The sequence below is a fragment of the Henckelia pumila genome, chromosome 3 (assembly GCF_033568475.1).
Source record: "Henckelia pumila isolate YLH828 chromosome 3, ASM3356847v2, whole genome shotgun sequence".
Classification (NCBI taxonomy): Eukaryota; Viridiplantae; Streptophyta; class Magnoliopsida; order Lamiales; family Gesneriaceae; genus Henckelia; species Henckelia pumila.
The window spans coordinates 161,381,241-161,398,742 of record NC_133122.1 but is presented as its reverse complement, the minus strand read 5'-3'; the positions used below and the strand labels follow the sequence as shown (position 1 = coordinate 161,398,742).

The window sequence follows — 17,502 nt, the reverse complement described above, 5'->3', positions numbered from 1 at the left end:
TTATAAGGTCAGTGTCATAGACAACCTTTTATATAATAACATGAAATTATATATTAATATAGTTAGTATATATACATAATAAATATATATCATATCACGTTATTATAAGGTCAGTGTCATAGACAACCTTTTATATAATAACATAAAATTATATATTAATACAGTTAGTATATATACATAATAAATATATATCATATCACGTTATTATAAGGTCGGTGTCATAGAAAGCCTTTTATATAATAACATGAAATTATATATTAATATACACACAATAAAAATATATAAATAATAAAATAAAAAATTCTTATTTGTTGAATATTTTTGTCTTTTCTTTGTGTTTTGGAGCGTCGAAAATTATAGAGAACCTTCGAGCGATCGTGCTGATAACGTGTTGTGAAAAAGTAAAAATTTATGGTAAAATGTAAAAAAACTTCAAAACTCAAAATATATCAAACTCTATACTTCACAATATTTTTCTCTCTCAATTTAATTGTGTTTTTCTATACAAATGGAGAGACCTATTTATAGATCTCATTTCGAGATTAGTCCAAATATTAATACATCATCATCTACATCATCACACATTAATTTTTCACATTTTACGACTCAATAAACATTCAACTTTAAATAATAATAATAATAATAATAACATATTTTCAAAAAAAATAAAATATTATTCTGCTAATAAAAATAAAATATTATTAATTTAATCAATAAATAAATCTAAGTGAGGCGGCGGTTGCTTATTTATATCTTCCTCCCGAAGAAAAGAGGAGAAAAGGAGAAAAAACCCCTAATTCCTCTTTGTCGAAGCCATGGCATCTGTTGCAATCCTCGATCCGAAACCCTACCCGTCGGATCCTCCGGCCACCCGACCCGTTTCAAGTTTCGACCAAACCGTGGACCTCGACGATGATCTCTACTCGCGGCTGAAATCGTTGCAACGCCAGCTTGAATTTATCGAGATACAAGAAGAGTACGTGAAGGATGAGCTGAAGAATCTCCGCCGGGAGCTGCTACGGGCGCAGGAGGAGGTGAAGAGGATCCAATCGGTGCCCCTTGTAATCGGACAGTTCATGGAGATGATCGATCAGAACAACGGAATCGTCGGTTCCACCACCGGATCCAACTACTATGTTCGCATACTCAGTACCATCAATCGCGAACTGCTCAAGCCTTCGGCTTCCGTCGCTTTGCACCGCCACTCTAATGCCCTTGTCGACGTGCTGCCACCCGAGGCTGATTCCAGTATCTCGCTGCTCAGCCAGTCCGAGAAACCGGACGTTACTTACAATGTAAGTGTTCTTTTTGGGGAGTTTCCTTTCCGTTGGGGCTGGTTTTGTGGGTTTTTGAATGTTCATTTCTAGCTTTTTTAATACTCTTCACTGATACAGTTAACTACTAATGTTGTGTGGTTTTAGGTATTAGGGTTTAATTTTGATTGATTCGGTAATTCAACCTTAGACTGAGGGACCAAGCAGATTTTTTGTTTGGAGCAACCGATAAATTACTGGATGAAACATCGTCATTTGGGGAGTCATTTTTATAGTCCTGAGAATTTTTTTCATCACAAAGTTACTCTTTTATAGAATCGGTATGTCAAGAATTATTTTTGTCAGAACGTTGCTTCAAAATGATTGTCTGAGACTGAATCTCATTTTGGTCATTTAAACTTCCTTGCTCAAATTCTTCCTTCCTCAATTGAGCATTTGTGGAACGTGGCCATCCATTTTGTGTATTTTTTTTCGGACTTCCAAACATTAAGGCAAGGTTTTCTTTTTAAGCTCTGCTGTGACTTACACATAGAACACACCAATTTCCTGCACACTAGATGTATAGTGTATACATTAGCATAATAAGAGCAATTTTGGACATAAGTAAAACCAAGACTTGTGTGTTTTAGGTGCAACTAATTGAATTGCAAAGCATAATACGAGCAAGTTTGGACATTAGTAAAACCAAGATTTATGTGTTGTAGGTGCTACTACTTGAATTGCTAATGAAACACATGGTAGGTGAATTAAGTATGAATTTCACGCATAGTAAATTCAGAATTTTTTGAATTGCTATGATATAATGCCATGAGGTGGCTTGCAGATTGCTATTGTCAAAACCTGGCATTTGTTCAACAAAAGTGACTGAAAACTTCCCTATCTCGTTCTTGTCACCAAAATTATATTTGACTGCTAACCCAAAGTACCTAGCTGTTATATTTGCTTGAAAGAGCGGGATTATGATCTTCAAAGGAGTTTGAGGGAGAATCTTTTGTCTCGGATTGTTATAGGGTATCTTGTTCTCTCTTTCACAGGCATGCTTTGCATTTCTCGTCTTTTCACATCTTTACTCATGTCTCGAGTATTTTGTAAGAAAACTTTGTTGTGCCATATCTCAGCTGCTATCATTCCACCTTTTTTTTAAATTATTTGGAAATTTGTAGGTGCCCATATTTGTTTCTGGTCTCAAAATTCCTAATCTATTCATATCTGTTATTTTGTCATCTTTCCACCATAGTTATTCCAAGCCTTCACATTAAATCATGTTCTCTTTTCACCATTCTTATTCCAGATAAGAGAGACTTAATTTTGATGTCAATGACCAAATATTTTTCACAAAATAGAAAGCTTTATTATGGCGCCAGGTTTCCTCACTCAATTTTTACCATTGCCTGGATTCACTCAGTCCTAGAGTTGTTTCATTTCGTAAATTTAGAGGGACGGGCAAAGAGAGAACATGGTGTTTGTTTTACCAGCCATGTGCATATTTAAGCAGCATTTCATATGCTTATGTTAACTTCTGATAGTTGGCATTTTCTCCTCTTTACACTGATACTGGTTTATCTTCTCCTCAGCACAATTCATATTGGCTTTAATCTATTCAATTGGTGGTTCTGTCAGGATATTGGAGGATGCGACATTCAAAAGCAAGAAATCCGTGAGGCTGTGGAGTTACCTCTGACTCACCATGAGTTGTATCAGCAGATTGGCATAGATCCTCCTCGTGGCGTTTTGCTTTATGGTCCTCCTGGTACTGGGAAAACCATGCTTGCGAAGGCTGTTGCTCACCATACAACTGCGGCCTTCATTAGAGTTGTTGGCTCAGAATTTGTTCAGAAGTACTTGGGTGAGGTAATACTGTTGTTTGAATTGATTATGCGTTGGCATTGTCAGCTATCACTTTTTTTGGGAAATTCCATATCATTGTATCTTTTCTCCCTATAATTGCTTTACTAATTGTGTACGAGTTGCTACTTTTTAATTAATTTTCAGATATTTTAGAGGAACTGATGTCTGGATTGTTTGAGCTTTTTTATTTTCCCCGTTGATAATTTGTTTTGAAAATAAAAATAAGTAATCGGGAACAATAAATATTTCAGTTAAAGCTTTGGCTCAATAGTCTTTGATATTTTATTTTAACCTTTTCCCCCATTTTGTCATTTTGTGGTTTGTCATTTTGCTGGAAAGCTAGCTTATGGCTTTTTAAAAAATTTATGGTATGATTATATTTCTGATCTCTCTTTAGGACTGAAATATCATGATAGAGGTATATGGTGATTCTATGTCCTTATTTTGATAGAATATCATAGAACTTCTTTAATAAATGTGCAGGGTCCGCGAATGGTTCGTGATGTCTTTCGGTTAGCAAAAGAAAATGCACCTGCGATTGTTTTCATTGATGAGGTAGATGCTATTGCTACTGCTAGGTTTGATGCTCAAACAGGAGCTGATAGAGAGGTCCAGCGAATTCTCATGGAACTGCTAAATCAGGTAGGTTTCGAAAGTTAGGCTTGACTCTTGAGTGAAAGATAGTGCGGCCATACAAGAATTTCAAGTTCTCTGATGTAAATGTCACTCTATATTTAAGGCATTTCGACGTCTTGCTTGTGTGAAATGGTGCTCATCAGAAGTATTTTTGCCTTGTTCCGCTTTTTTGACATCACAATGATTGTTTTTGCTTCTCGCAGATGGATGGATTTGACCAGACTGTCAATGTGAAGGTTATCATGGCAACTAATCGAGCTGACACATTAGATCCTGCCCTTTTGCGTCCGGGAAGGCTTGATCGCAAAATTGAATTTCCTTTGCCAGATAGACGCCAAAAGAGGCTTGTCTTTCAGGTGAACTTTATAGGACCTGTGTGTGGCAATTTTTTAGGAATGCTGTTTTGGTTCTCAAATTAGGAAAAGAAAGAAGGAAAGGGTAAAAACTTTGGGGGAGGAAAAGTTTTGCAGCAGCCGAGGAGTGTAATTTATTGAATAAGAATCAAAATAGATCCTAGACCTTCTCCATTTCCATAAGGTATAATTTTCTTATGTATTTGGTTTCATAGAGTAACAAAATGGCTGTCACGTTCAGGTTTGTACTGCTAAGATGAACTTAAGCGATGAGGTGGATTTGGAGGACTACGTGTCTCGGCCAGATAAAATTAGTGCTGCTGAGGTCAGTTGATGTACTGGTTTTTGTAATGCCTTATTACTCTTGATATTACACTGAAGCTCCTTATGTATGAGTGATTGTGATCGTAACTATGAAAAGGTCAGAAGGCACACAAAAACGATGTTCGAGGAGCTGCCCCTTCCCATGTGCTGAAGCAGGGGCACATCCTTTTAGGAAACTGTGTCTTAGTCATGAAGCATAGACCTTGGTGCCCCCTTTTATGGCTAGAGGCGCGCTTCAAATGCTTATATTGTGACAGTGAATTAGAGCGTGAAAGTTACTCATATTTACACGTATGCTAATAAAGTGTGCCTTAAATGCTTATATTGTGAATCAAAGTGAACTAGAGAGGGAATGTTACTCCCATTTACACACATGCTAATAAATGTCTACTTTATTATGGTTCAATAGCTTGTTAAATACTTAATTGGATTTTAAACAAAGTAATTCCCTCTTCATATAATTCACGTGCTTTGTTTTGTGGCTGGCGTTCCGGCTCAGAGGCATTATACTTTACAAAGCATCCACCACGAGCTGTCTTGAATGCCCTTAGTATATATAGACATACGTATGTACACACAGAAACATATGTATGCATTATATATACGTATAGACTCCTGCACACAGCTGTACACATATCTATGCACTCTGTGTAATATATTATGTTATATGATTATGTTTTCAATAATATAGAATGGGTTGAATATTTTCCATAATCTCTGTGCTTGAGGAGTGATGCTAAGCTCCATATTTACTGTTTCAGATAGCAGCTATTTGCCAAGAAGCTGGCATGCTCGCAGTAAGAAAGAACAGGTATGTAATATTACCAAAAGATTTTGAAAAGGGTTACAGATCAAATGTAAAGAAGCCCGACACAGATTTTGACTTCTACAAGTGATCTGCAAGAGTTTGCGTGGGGAAAAAATTGAAAAACATGTACTGTCGACCTTCTCTTCTGCTGTTTTGCAGCAAAAAGATTATTGTTCTGCGTTGAAACGTTTGTTCTGATGCATTTTACGGTAGCCGTGAATCGATCGTTGTAACAACGTACCTTTTGATTCAGCAATACTTGATTCTGTATGTTCAATATTATATTCATTGTTCTCCTGTGTTCCGCCCTTAATTTTTCGTTACGAAGTTACTCTGATTTTTTTGTGGCTTAATAGTTGGACAATCGGAGGGCACTATTTTAGCAAATATCTTGATGTGAGATTATTTTCAAAATCGAATTTGGAGGGAGATTCTTGGGAATAGTACCGGCAAAATTTTTTAGAACTAAAGAATTTCAAGTGTTTTCTTTTATCGAGTTTAAAGGATTTTTATCAGAGCACGTCTCGCATCCGATTCATATCTATTTTTGAAAGTAATATTTTTCATGATTCGAGATGGTCGAAGATTCATACAATAAAATTAGTCCATGATACAGATTAATAGGAGTTTTGTGGTGGTTTTAAGATTCTCCATTGTTTGTAGGAAATCAAAATTTAAGTTCAAATAGATTTTAAGTACCTTTGCGGTATTCTAGCAGCTCGCGTTAGATTTAGCCGTTTCGCTGTGGGCACTATGCACTGATGGTCTTAAAAAAACACAGGTGAGTTCCTCTATCGATATTTAGGTTTTGCTGGTCTCGGAGGGATAGAACATAGAAGGTTCCATTATTATTTATAGTTTTATACAATTGTTTTCATAATTGAACCGGTGATTGAACTAGTCTATATTAAAAACACAGTTCAATCAGGTTGGACTATTTTAACCCTACAATCGATCCGAAAAATCGTTTATAAAAACCGTTAATATAATATAATGAATATTATATTTTAAATTTTAAAAACCTAAAAAATGTATATAAATAGATAAAAAATTTATATTTACTTTTGAAAACTAATAACTATATAAATATATTCGAAATATCAATTATAGTTATAATTTTTTAAATAATAAGTTAATTAATTAAAAAAAGTATAAATTTAATATATATATATATATAAATATTAAATTTAAGGTTTAAAAAAATAACAAAATCGGAAAATCGGTTCAACAGTTTTAAAAAAAATAAAAAAATTCGGAAAACCTTGTTAGGATCGGGATGTGTGTGTGAAAAGGAAGGGGGTTGAATATACACTTTTAAAATTTTTTTTTCAAATGATAAATCGGTCGAGTAGACTACTTAACCAATTTTCACAACTTTTGAGGTTACTTGAATAACTAAAAATGCGGAAACAGTTCAGTAACCTTCAATGAAGTTCTTATACTCAAACAACAAGTAAGACAACAAAATAGATAATAAATATGAGAGAAAGGAACATAAGAGATATGAAATTTCGAAGGTTGAATCCTTCTACGTCTCTCTTTCTTTCACGTAGGAAGAAATACACTAGAAGACTTTGATTATTACAACGTCTTGTAACACACCCACTCCTATATTAGGACTTATCCAATGCCTAACTCGGAACTCCTAGTTTATCACAGGATAATATTACAGTTTTTATCAAACTATCACAAAAACAACTTCACTTGTTTGAAACGTTCAAGGATCTTGAGAAACCCTTGGTTGATCCTAGAAGATCTGATAATTTTCTTGATAAGTGAGGGTTGAAGTGAGCAAAAGTAGATATAACTTTTGCATGTGCTCGAGTAGGATTTCTAGCACAGTGAGAGATTCAAATCCTAAGAATAATGCTTCAGTTCTACTTCTCTCTTTTACTATCACAAAAACAACTTCAAACGTTTTGATCCTAGAAGATCTGATAATTTTCTTGATAAGTGAGGGTTGAAGTGAGCAAAGTGGATATAACTTTTGCATGTGCTCGAGTAGGATTTCTAGCACAGTGAGAAATTCAAATCCTAAGAATAATGCTTTAGTTCTACTTCTTTCTTTCAGAAATCTCTTATTTATTGTGTCTTTTGCATGGAGAGACTTAACATTCATCTGAAGATCATTAATGCAAATGTGTTGTTGATGTTTTCTTTTCTTGATGTATAATACGCTTCAATAAATGTGAGATTTGAATATTTTCCAATCAAGAAGGTAACAGTCGCAGACAGTCTTTGATCATCAACTTAAGAAAATATTTTGATTTTCTTGATTCTTTGTTGGTTGTGCACTCTAGAAAATATAGTTTTACTGAAAAGCAACGTATAGCTCTGATCAGTGTAGCTTAAATCATAAGACATCCCTTAAGACCGTTGTGAAATATGTACTTGTAATAGAGAACAATCGAGGGACCATATAGACCAGGCGAGTATATCTTGCTATGGTTGCCGGTTGAGTAACTTGAAACCAGGTGAGTGCTACAAGCAGAAGAGTGACTCTAAGTGACTGGGTGAGTGATCTTCAAAGCAAGCGGTCGACAACCTATTTTTCATAAAATATGCAGCAAATCTACAACAATGATTTATTGTTTATTATTACCAAAACTTAGGGATTTAACAATTTCTTCTTTTTCGGTGATGATAAAACTTATGCTCCAAATAGATAAAAGAAAGAAAAAGAAGGATGAATTCATTGAGAAAATTTGCATTGCAAACATGCGAGAAAGACCTATTACACCTACTGGCGAAAAAAAAAAAAACTAAGTACACCTACCTCCTAAACCAACTACTACCTCTGGATCCTCCTCCTTGTTTTCTCTTTTCATCTTCTTCCTTCTTCTTCCTTGCCTCCTCCATACGTTTTTCATGCGCCTTCTTAACCTCATCTGCCCGTCGACGCTCATGTTCTCCATTTTTGGCATCACCCTTGGAAAGATGATCAAGTAACTCACTGAGCTGAGCCCCTAGTGCTGCCTGTAGGGTATCCATGCGAGCATCTATCTAAGTTCCCAAATATTCTTGGAGTGTGTCCATCCGTGCATTCATGTTGGCGTAAAGTACTGTTCTATTTGAGTCAATTGGCTATAGATGGTGACAATAGCATTGTTGGTCTCCTTGTTAGTAATCTTGACTTTCTTTTTACACCCTTCGACATCTTGAAGCACATCAGACACCTTTGATATGATGACTTTGCGTGAGTCAGTCACCCCTGTTTCCATTGTAGAGAGATGAGCATCTAGAGATAGAATAATGTGTTTGATGGCCTCCATATGATCATACACAGCTGCAACCATTGCTTTATCTGTGGTCTGATCCTGAGAGGTGGATGGAATATTTTTGTCTTGATCATCAAAATTATCCGCATTTGAGCTAGAACTAGAGCTGTCATCATCCTGTTCCATACCGCCGTATCTATCTAGTATTCACGAAGTGTTTCACGTATCTCTGTTGATGCGGTGTGTGGCAGACGTGTCTCATGTTCTACATCCGTCCGAGGTTCGAATTAATGAGGATCTAACTTATGTGGAGAAACCGATTCGCATTTTGTACAAGAAATCCAAGGAATTGCGAAACAAGACAATTCCCCTTGTTCTAGTCCAGTGACATCACCGAGGTACCAAAGAAACCACTTGAGAACTAGAGAGTCGCATTGCGTACAAAACATCAAGAGTTGTTTTGAATTGTAATGTTTTGTTGTGTTTCGTAGTAAACCTCAGTTATAACATCAGTTCTATTGAAATAAATGATGTTTCGTTGTAAACCTCAGTTATAATATATGTTCTGTTGTAATAAATGTTGTTGTTCTAAAATTTTCCTGATTTTGAGGATGAAATATTTTAAGGTGGGGAGAATGTAGTAACCCGACTCCTAATCGATCAATTAAACTATCTAAGCATGTTTAAATGGTTAAAACATGATAAAGGAACCCTTATTTAATGAAAATAAGTAAAAATTCGGATTCAGGATATTCTTAAATGTCCCGGAGGGTATCTAGGGTCTGAGAAGTTCGGAAGGTCCAAACTAGAGCATGTGAAGTTCGAAAGATCTGAACTGGTTTGGATGGCAATGATTTGTTCGGATGTTTCGAACTCAAGATCGGAACGTCCGAACTTTCCCAGACAGACAGAGTATGAGTTTCTGATTGGTGATTGACTCGAGTGAGTTCGAAAGCTCAGAACCCAAGTTCAGAAGGTCCAAACTTTACAAGCATAATGGGTTTTCCAATCAGAGGACACATGTTCGGTGGCTAGAGATTGGAAGCTCCGATTGTGAGATTGGAAGCTCCGAAGTGCGTTCAGAAGCTCCGAACCAGAGATCAGAAGTTCTGAACTTTTGTGTATAAATAGGGGTCGAGACCATCATTCAGAACTTCCAATTTCCCAACCTCTATATCTCGTTCTTAGTCGATATTTGGGGCTTTTTAGGCGTCGTCTCGAGAGCCAAGCGATAGCGAGGCGCTACGGGGTCATAGCAAAGTTCTGCTTAGATATTACGTGCTTAGTAACTCTCCTCCCTCTTGCTAGCGCATGAAGCCCGAAATACTTTCTCAGTTGTACATATAGCTTTCTCTTGTCCATAGATATCTCATCTATTTTTTGCTAATGACAGCGTTTTTCGAGCGACATTAGGCATTGGTATTCACAACTGATTTTCCCTATAGGAAAGAGCATCCGGACAACAAATTAATTTTGAGAAATTGTCTCTATATTTTAGTCCAAACACCGATGATGATACTGCACAACTTATCAAAACAACCTTCTCGATCCCTATCGTACAGGACAACGAAGTGTATCTTTGCCTCCCGACTTTCACCATCAAAAGCAAGAAATTGCAGTTTCGTTACTTGGTTGACAGTGTTACGAAGAGAATAAAAGGATGGGGAAATCGATCCTATTCTGCAGGAGAAAAGAAACACTAATCAAGGCAATTCTACAATCGATCCTCGCATATGCCATGTCTTGCTTTCGTATCCCGATTTTAGTCTGTGAGGTAATAGAAAGGGATTGTAATTTTTGGTGGGGAATGGAGGGTGGAAAAAAGAGAATGCACAAGAAAACATGGAAATATATATATGCACTCCAAAATTCATGGGAGGTATGGGCTTCCACCACCCGGTCTCTTTCAATAAGGACTTTTTGGCGAAACAATTGTGGCGTTCCTGATCAATCCGTGTAGTGACCCACACCATGATCATCTAATAATCAGAAACTTAAGCATGCATTTAAACTTAACTAAACATAATCAGAGTTAATATACGGAAACTTAAAAAATTTAAAATCCAAAAAAACAACGTAAATTATTACAACTATATCGAATAACAATAAATACCGAATACAATCTTAATTTAGAAACCTCTGGTGACCCCTGATGCCAAGCCCTGGTCACCGACCAACCACTGATCTCGCTCCTGGTCAACCTGCAAACCTGCTCCGCCGAATGGGGTATCCGAGATAAAAGAAGGGACATGAACACTAATGCACAATACGTAAATATCGAATATACAAGTCTATATGATGCATGCAATATGAAATATAAATGATCTAGATAAACTGGGATCATATCTGGAAAATCATGCTCAGAACATAGGCGCCTCTAGTATGCGCACACTGCTCCGAAGATTTAATGGGTGCCACATATACTGAGCCCGATCTTGGACGTAGAATTGTCCTGGATAAACCGCAAATGCTGCCCCGTCGTTCGAGTGGGTGTCATATGGTACTCGATCGTACAATAAAAACAATCCTAGGACTGAGCGACCCTAGAACAACTGGCTATCTCGAAAGGATAATAGGCTCAACATTGTATGCAAATGCCGCATACAAATCGTGAACAGTATATCATGCATCTCATGACAAATAATAATGCAACACATAATCATGCAACACATAAACATGCATATTCAGCTGACTATCTCAGTCTGTACTTACGTATGATCACCACAATCGGTGACTATAAAGGAAGTCATATGATCACCACTCTAGGATCCAAGCCTACAAGCCAATATTTACCAAGTCACTATTATTGATCTAAAAGACTTAACTAGAATAATAGCTACTCCCAAAAGCTAACCATAGTCTAGACTTATACCTGCGTCCATCATCAGCCCACTGATGTCGAAGGCCTAACCCAGGCACAACTCCGCTACAAGCCCCGAAGCACCTCGCTAGTGCCCGACCCTCGAGAATATAACCCAAAACTCTCAAATATGGACTAATAGTTCAAAATCCCCTCAATTTTGCATCTGAAAATAAAGTTTGGACGCATATTTATAGGCCAGGGATCAGATGATCCAATCTGGGTTCGGACGATCCGATCTGCGCATGAATCCCACGTGTAGAGAGAATTTTGACATCTCAGTCTGCAGGGGAGTTCGGATGGTCCGAAATAGGATCGGATGATCCGAACTGCCACTTGTCCTAGCCACTTTGACACTTGGTTCCTGTTGAGTTCGGATGGTCCAAACTTCCGAACTGTTCGCTCTTTCCGAACTATTTTGGGTGCTTCCGAACTGGTTTGGGACCCCCCCCCCCCCCCAAACCCTCTATATCATTTTCGGAAGTTCCGGTGCTAAGTTTTTACTTATTTTCACCAAATAATGACTTTTTAATCATGTTTTGTCACTTTAAAAATTATATGTCATTTTCTAACATGTTTAAATCACTTAATCTTGTAAAATGAGAATGAGTTACTACAATCCGAACTCACTGGTTACTCGGGTTTTTAAGGCTAGATACTGCAGGCATTAGGATATTATGGAGGCGTCTCTAGGTATAAATACTTCCTTTATATGAAGATAAATTATATGGATCATGTTGTTATTATAAAAGGGACTGTTATGGCATGTGGGGAACGAGGAAATATATCAATCTTCAAGGACAAGTGGATCCCAAGCTAAAAATCATGCCTTCAGGATACTATGGGCTCAGGAAATTAAAACACGGTCAGCACACTTATTGGAAATAGGAGATGGAACAACTCTTTGGTGAACTCATTATTTCCTGCACACATTGTGCAAGGAATTCTCACCATCTTACTTACTTCCACTCTACAAGAATATGTGAGATACTGGTCTTTTTATGTGAAAGGGAAATACTCGGTGAAGGAAGGGTACAAAACGGAGACAGGATTCTATGAATCACAAAGAAATTGCTCTGAGTCAAAATCCAAAACCTGGCGGAAATATATATGGAGTCTATCACTTCCTCCTAAATGCGTTTTTTTTTTGTGGAGAGCGCTTCAGAACAGCATCCCAACGGCTGTAAACCTGCTATCTCATCAAGTCCCTATCAATAATGTCCACCCCATGTGTCAGATTGGCTATTACTCAACATTCCATGCTTTATTTTGGTGTCCAAAGGTTAAAACTTTCTTGAAGGAACACCATATTGGCCGCTCCTCAAGCAGGTTTGTCAACTCGAAATTTTGGACGTATATATTTGGATGAAGGGGCACTAGACAGAAAGGAATTTGAACATTTTGCTATCCGAACCTGGGATACTTGGAATGAAAGAATTCAGATTGTTCATAAGTATGACCGAAACGAGGCTGAATTCTCTGTAGACTGGAGCGTCACTTTTCTCCAAGAATTTCAACGGGCTCGCCTTTATCTCCAATTAGAACCGACCAATCTGCACAACATAGCTCCAACAATGTAGTAGCCCGTAACCAAATTAAGCTAATCCAATGTTTAATTATGTTTAATTGGATAAAACATGATTATCAAAGCTCCAAATGGATATAAGAAGTTGAAAAATGGATTTTAAACACTCGAAAATGGTCAGAGGGTCTCAAGCCCATAGGGAGATTGGATGATCCGAACTCCTAGATCGGAGGATCCGAAGAGGGGCAGTTCGGAAGATCAGTTGGGTTTGGAAGCTGCGAAGGGATCGAACAATCCAAATGCAAGATCGGACGATCCAAACTCAACTAAGGCCAGTTGTCCAAGGAATGAGGTCATCAAGGTTATGTCATAGGAGATCGGACGATCCGAAGTGTGCAATCGGACGGTCCGAACTCTGTCGGCAGCCAACTTTTTAGAAGATTGGACACGTGTTTGGTGGTGGTGGTTTGAAGGGGATCAGATGATCCGATCTTTGGACCATCCAATCTGCGCCTATTTATAGGAGCAGAGAGCTGCCCATTTCACTCGCACCATTTCCTGTCCTCTCTCATTCTAGCTCGGTTTTAGGGCTTTTTAGGCATCCTACTGAAGGGCCGGAGTGGTAGAGCACTGCAGGGATAGTAGCGGAGCTATGCCCAAGTTTTCAGACTATCGCCATCAACGAGCTGACGGCGGACGCATGTACGATGTCAACAAAAATGGAGGCACAAAAGAAGAAGTATGAAGAATATGTCTATGTGAAGACGGAATTGTAAGAGCTAAGGTGAAGTCATTGCAGTCAGTTGCTGCTCCTCTTCCGCAAAAAGAGGACAAGCAGCTTGAAAAATACAAGCAAATACTTGGTACTTCCAAGTGTGAAGATGTCTTCAGCTCTGAAGGTGTCTTCCTCCTGATGCTCATGAAGGAGCTTCAGATTCTACGCAATATCTACTCTTCTGCAGAGTTCCTGGAGGCTTTCGTAGGTGAACTAGGCACCTGGATGAGCTTTTGGATGATGGCAGTAGAATGAGAAATGGATATTGTACAATATCATCTATAAATAAAATCTATTTCTATTTACCTTGTTGTTCCTTTTATTTCAATTCATGAAATATTATTATAGTTGATCGATACTAACTTTGCATAAACATATTAGCAGTCGTGAAGCAAACTGAATTAATAAAGCTAACTAATACTTAAAATTTAAAATATAGGGATAAGAAAGCTTAGTATGGAATCAAAATATGATTCAGGTGCAGTCTTCAAGATTTATGTAATCCTCTGCAGATTTGTGAGACATAAGTTCCCCATTACTTCAATTTCCCTCCTAAACTGATTTTCTTTCAGTTTCTCTCTACTTCAGTTTGGGATGATATCAGTATACCTATTTGGTTTGTCAGTTTTTGTATGACCAAATTGGTTTCTTGCATCCTCCGTCCCTGTCACCTGTAAGCACAAAATCAAACTATGGTACTCAAGTCTACGTGCGTCGTCGATGGGTTATTCCTTTAGGAATCCAAACTTTGATTAACCAAACTGGTCTATCATTGAGTGTATCCCATAAGGTTTGTGCCTTGTATCTCGTGTGCTTGTGAGGTAAATAATGTGCATTAAACTATGAGTGATGTGTATAATGCTGAGCATTGTGCTGTGGATGATGTGTTCTTGAATATGCTTGTGATGCAGTGTGTGATTTCATCTTTCCCTCGTCATGAGTATTTATGTATCCTTTTGGATCAAGCCTTCTGTAGGGTCTATGGTTGCGTTGTTCCGTCACCGAGATGTGTTTGGCTTGAATGAATTTCCAGTATTCCTTTGCACAAGAGCTCTTTGGAACTTATCCAATTCCAAACTTCCGAACATTGTTCCAAGTTTCATCATTCTGTTGAGAAAGACTACTTTGTTCATGTACCAAACTGGATTTTACAAAGTGAATGCACTTTTCTTTGCACATATTCAGCTTAGGTTTAGTAATTATCTAAGTTGGTCTACAGTCCTTGTCACTAAACCCAAGACCGGTTTTGTCTCCTAAAGGCTTTTGTGACTCTTGAAATTCTAACAACAAAACTGAAGATTTATTCCAAGTTTGAATCAGTTCAGTCATCCTCAGATTCTCTGATTTAACTGCTGACTCTCAACTCATAGTTTATCATTATCAGCCTTGAGCTTAGCAATATCTGCCTCTAGACTGATCTTCTCAATTGACATCTCCCAGTCGGGTTCAGTTGAGCAGTCTGACAAGTCATTTTTCTTTGCTTTGACTTCCTCAAATGCTAAGCACAATATTTGGTACTCATTATCCATGTCATGCAGTGCTTCAGCTAACTCCTCTAGTATAAAATTATTGGATTAAAATCAAATACTTGTCCATTCGTTGAAGGTTGCTCTGGTGCTTGGTTGCTGACGGTTGGTTGATCATCATGAGCCATGAAGCAACTTTATTCATTTATATTTGTGGATTTTTCTGAGCAGCGGGGTTCTTCAATGATCTCAATTAACGGACTTCTGCTCTCCTCAATCTTTATCTCCTCATCTCTTAGCTCGATCAACTCTGTTAAAGATTCTTAGCCGTAGAACATGCCTCAGCAGTCTAGGCAGTGCAGTTGTCAACAGTTGTGTACTAGAAGCTCTTAGAAATTTTTCCGAATGCGTCCATTTGATATAAGTTCAGGAACGAGAAGGAGCCTCGAACAGATAGTGTTTCGTAAACTGCTTTCTTGATGGGATCGGTTTGGGTGTGAATGCTAATTTCCAAAACTGATCAGTACTGTAGCAGTTGACTCCTGAATCTTCAAAATTGAGTTCAGTTGAGGTTGGTCAACTGAACAGTTTTATTTACGCGTGTTGATATTAATTGGCAAACAAATATTATGTGTGGAATGATGCCAACTAACAGATTAGAACTAATGATCAAATGTCTTGATTTGAGCAGTGAGTGAGTGAGAGTGCTCGATTGAAAGTAAAACAATAAAGAAAATGCGCAAGTGTTTGTTTCTGGATGTTTGGATCTAAATCTCCTACGTCACCCCTTCTTCTACCTCGAAAGGATTCACTCTAGAAGATTTTGACTATTACAACACTTTGCAACAGCCCACTCCAAGACTAGGACTTACACTCAACTACTTAACTCAAAAATCCTAGACTCAAGAACTCAGCCCTCGACTGATTCTTGTTACAACGAGATTTGCAGTACCTCAACTGATAAACATAAATACAATACTTGAATTAAAACTCATCACTCAAGCACGATGTGATACTCACTGATCCGATGCTTAAATATGTGTGCTTATGTTCTTCGGCCTCTTGATGTATTCCTTTTATTGAGCTTTGAACTCCTCGACTGAATGTGTGTGAGTAAACTGAAAGTGATCAGTTTTCCTCTGATACCTTGAATATATGTGCGAGTTCTTTTCTAAGGAGCCGGATGCTTTTTCAAGCATTCTTTGATATGTATTTATACTTAGCGGGCAACGACTCTTTCAAATTCAAATTGAGGTCGTTAACTTTTCTTTCCTCGTACATTCTCTGAAATTATAATACGTTTTTTTTTAAAAAAAAAAAAAAAAAAAAAAAAACACCGCCGGAAGCAGGGGGTTAGGCAGACCCCTACCTGTATATAAACATAAAAAAGCGATACAAATAAAACCTAACGGAGGAGGGGGACTATGCCAAGACCTCTCCAAAAGGCTATACAAAGGTAATAAGAACATCAGAACAGCTAGGGTATCGAAAAATATACAACCAAAGCATCCCTAGGAAATAAGTATAAACAAATAACATCAAAGATAGCTAACTAAGTCAACGTCAGCAGTCATCCTGAGCAGCAAAAGATAGAAGAGGACCACAGCTCAGCCCAGCAAAATCAAAAACGGACACTGAGGCGCGAAGAGTGGCTGGTATCAACCTGTGCAGTAAAACCTAGAGGAGATCCACAACTCCAGGCCAGCAAAATCAAATCCGACACTAAAGCGCGAAAAGAGGCTGGCACCATCCAGAGCTGCACAACAGATCAAAGCTATGCAAGAAATATTTCCAAAAGTCATGATCAGCTGGGAAGTAACTATACATAGGCCGCGAGGAAAAAGAGGAGCGACCGCAAACCAGCAGACCCAGAGCAAAAAAGCAGGAAAATGGCGAAGGAAACTCAAGCCATAACCTAACTCCCAAGAAGACTGTAAATCCAAAAAGCGAGGGGCACGAGAGACCGCCCACAAAACATCCAAACAACAGCAAGAACCAGGCAAGGAGAAGCACAGAGAACGCCTGGTGATCCATCACCCTGAAGAAGCAAAGCAAGCGACAGGGGAACAGACTAACTCCAAAAACTTCGGAAAAGGGCCGGAGAGCTTTACCTGCAAAGAAAAATAAATAGCTACATATATCTAAATCTAGGATGACCTAGACCAAAAAGAAGAGCAAACAAAGAAAAAGAAAGCCCAAGAGAAACGGCTATAAGCGAGCGTGAGGCTTTAAAAAAACCTAGATCTAAGGTAAGGAAGCTCGGAAGAGTCAGAACGGGCCAACGCAGCGATGGGAGTGGTTAAAGGAACACCAATCTCCAACAAACACTGCCTATGATCATGAGCCTGTCGCGCCAACGCATCCACAACCGAATTCCCTTCCCGATAGATATGCGAGAAATGAACCGGCCTATTC

General features: G+C 38.0%; 1 protein-coding gene across 1 annotated transcript; it reads left to right on the top strand.

Moving 5' to 3' along the window:
• Positions 1-748: 748 nt before the first annotated feature.
• Positions 749-5,542, top strand: LOC140887500 (26S proteasome regulatory subunit 6B homolog). Its single transcript, XM_073294760.1, has 6 exons — positions 749-1,295; positions 2,895-3,125; positions 3,606-3,764; positions 3,962-4,114; positions 4,353-4,436; positions 5,197-5,542. The coding sequence occupies exons 1-6, from the start codon at positions 816-818 to the stop codon at positions 5,329-5,331; spliced, it is 1,242 nt and encodes a 413-aa protein (XP_073150861.1). The 5' UTR covers positions 749-815; the 3' UTR covers positions 5,332-5,542.
• The last annotated feature ends 11,960 nt before the right edge of the window (positions 5,543-17,502 follow it).